General features: G+C 39.8%; 1 protein-coding gene across 1 annotated transcript; it reads left to right on the forward strand.

The window, feature by feature from the left end:
* The first annotated feature begins 939 nt into the window (after nt 1–939).
* On the forward strand, nt 940–1,878 carry LOC110135187 (putative olfactory receptor 2B8). Its single transcript, XM_020890119.2, has one exon. The coding sequence runs from the start codon at nt 940–942 to the stop codon at nt 1,876–1,878; it is 939 nt and encodes a 312-aa protein (XP_020745778.2).
* The last annotated feature ends 1,119 nt before the right edge of the window (nt 1,879–2,997 follow it).

A 2,997-nucleotide genomic window follows, 5' to 3' on the forward strand; every position in this document is an offset into this window, starting at 1 on the left:
CTGTACTAGAGTGGGTTGCCATTTTCTTTTCCAGTGTATCTTCCCGATGCGGGGACTGAGCCCACATTTCCTGTATCTCCTGCATTGGCAGGCAGGTTCTTTACTCGTGAGTCATCAGGGAAGCCTATGAACTGACTATGCAGAGTGAATAAAGTTTTGGAGTTCTTGTTAAAATGGTATAGTAATTTTAGTTAACTCAAGGGCAAGCGTTAAGCACTATAATTGAATGATGATATTTTCGATTGAATGGGTTTATTTTTTACTACTATACAAAAAGTTTGGGGTATAGCATTCACAAATATAATGTATTAGGAGTAGAGAGACAACAATTCTGCCAAAGTGTTTGCATGCAGCACTCTTAGTGATAGTTCAAACGTAATATAATCCTTTGTATAAGCTTATAAAATTATATATCTGAATGCATTTTAGAGATTTTTTTGTATTATTCAATTATATGTGAGGTATGTACACATACAGTTATGTAGAATTATGAGATACATATTTAAAATAAACTTTTCCCTCTGACTACATCCTTCTTACTCTTTCTAATCATTCTGCCTTGATTGTCCCTTATTTCCAATTTCTCTAAAATGTACATATATAATGATTGTACTTCAATCATATTAATCTCAATCTGAAAGACATATTATATCTATGATTGATGCAAACCAAGGTTCATTATTTGATCTTAGTATTTTATTTATTATTTTATTGTATTAAATATCAATATATAACTTTTTATGAATAGTATAGAACTAATTGAGTTAAGATGTATAAATTTCAATGGGTACATGATTTATTCAAATAGTTGTACCTAAAATCTTGTGGCCATGCCTTTGAACATGATAGATTTTCCTCTTCAACCCTGCTCTGTTTTGGAAAATACCTTTTATAAATTGTTAAATGCTTGGTTTGACAGGAGTCCTGTGCTAGCAAAAGATGGAACAGAAAAATGGAAGTTCTTTCACTGGGTTTATCCTACTAGGTTTCTCTGACAGGCCTCAACTTGAGCTGGTCCTCTTGGTAATTCTTTTGATCTTCTACATCTTCACTTTGCTGGGAAACACAACCATCATTGCATTGTCCTACTTGGACCCACGTCTTCACACCCCTATGTACTTTTTCCTCTCTAACCTGAGCTTTTTGGATATGTGCTACGCCACCAGCATCGTTCCCCAGTTCCTGGTTAATCTCAGTGGAGCAGACAAATCCATCTCCTATGGTGGTTGTGTAGTTCAAATGTTAATCTCTCTGGGTTTGGGATGTACAGAATGTCTTCTCCTAGGAGTTATGGCGTTTGACCGCTATGCCGCTGTTTGCAGGCCCCTTCACTACACGGTAATCATGCATCCCCGTCTATGTGCCCTGATGGCTTCTGCTTCTTGGATCACTGGTTTTGCCAACTCCTTGTTGCAGACAGTTCTCATCTTCCTTTTACCACTTTGTGGGAGAAATAAATTAGACCACTTCCTTTGTGAAATCCCTCCTTTTCTTAAACTTGCCTGTGTTGACACCACTATGAATGTGCATGCGATCTTCTTTACCAGTGTCATCATTCTTCTCACACCTGTTGCATTAATCATGTTCTCCTATGGTCTGATTGTCAGGGCGGTCTTAAGAATAAAGTCTACTGCAGGGCAGAGAAAAGCATTTGGCACGTGTGGATCCCACCTCACGGTGGTCTCCCTGCTCTTTGGCACAGCCATCTCTGTGTATTTTCAGCCCAGCAGCAACAACTCCCAGGATCAGGACAAGTTCATGTCTCTCTTCTACACTGTCATTATCCCCATGACCAACCCCCTCATATATACACTGAGGAACAAGGATGTGAAGGGAGCGATGGAGAAGGTGCTTTGGAAGGACTCTGACTCCAGATGATGGGTGAGGAGGACAGTTTAATGGAAGGACTTTGAACGCCAGAACTCTTCAGATATATATGTGTGCCCCATGAGTCATCTAAAATTTCCTTTGACAACTCTGAAGGGAATTTGTTTACTTCATTCCCTTTGAACAGTGAGTGGTCAAATTCTAAGTTCATGTATTTATTTCAATTTCCAGAGACGCAGATTCAGTGTTCTGACAGCATCTGTTTTGTAGTTATTGTTTTTTAAAGCTTCTTGTTTGCACTCCCTTTTAGGTACATTATTCCACATCTGTTTTCAAAATGACATGTGAATATATCACATGAAAACACAGCCAAAATAAGAACAAGAAACCACTGAAATGCTGTAAGAGATATTTACATTTTATTATCTCCAAAGATTTGCTACTGCTACAACACATGTCTTCAGATGACACAGGGTAGATATCAGTTAGCTTTTTCTATATAACAAATAACTGCAAAAATTTGTTGCTTAAAACACCAATCATTAATTTATCTCACAATTATGAGATAAAGATTAGTTGGGCTAAGCTTCAGATCAGTTCAGTTCAGTTCAGTCGCTCAGTCGTGCCCAGCTCTTTGCGACCCCATGAATCGCAGCACACCAGGCCTCCCTGTCCATCACCAACTCCCGGAATATACTCAAACTCATGTCCATCAAGTCAGTGATGCCATCCAGCCATCTCATCCTCTGTCGTCTCCTTCTTCTCCTGCCCCCAATCCCTCCCAGCATCAAGGTCTTTTCCAATGAGTCAACTCTTCGCATGAGGTGGCCGAAGTATTGGTTTCAGCCTCAGTATCAGTCCTTCCAGTGAATACCCAGGACTGATCTCCTTTAGGATGGACTGGTTGGATCTCCTTGCAGCCCAAGGGACCCTCAAGAGTCTTCTCCAACACCACAGTTCAAACGCATCAATTCTTCGGTGCTCAGCTTTCTTCACAGTCCAACTCTCACATCCATACATGACCACTGGAAACTCCATAGCCTTGACTAGACGGCCCTTTGTTAGCAAAGTAGTGTCTCTGCTTTTTAATATGCTATCCAGGTTGGTCATAACTTTCCTTCCAAGGAGTAAGCATCTTTTCATTTCTTGGCTGCAATCACCATCTGCAGT

Source organism: Odocoileus virginianus, chromosome 27, assembly GCF_023699985.2.
Source record: "Odocoileus virginianus isolate 20LAN1187 ecotype Illinois chromosome 27, Ovbor_1.2, whole genome shotgun sequence".
Taxonomy (NCBI): Eukaryota; Metazoa; Chordata; class Mammalia; order Artiodactyla; family Cervidae; genus Odocoileus; species Odocoileus virginianus.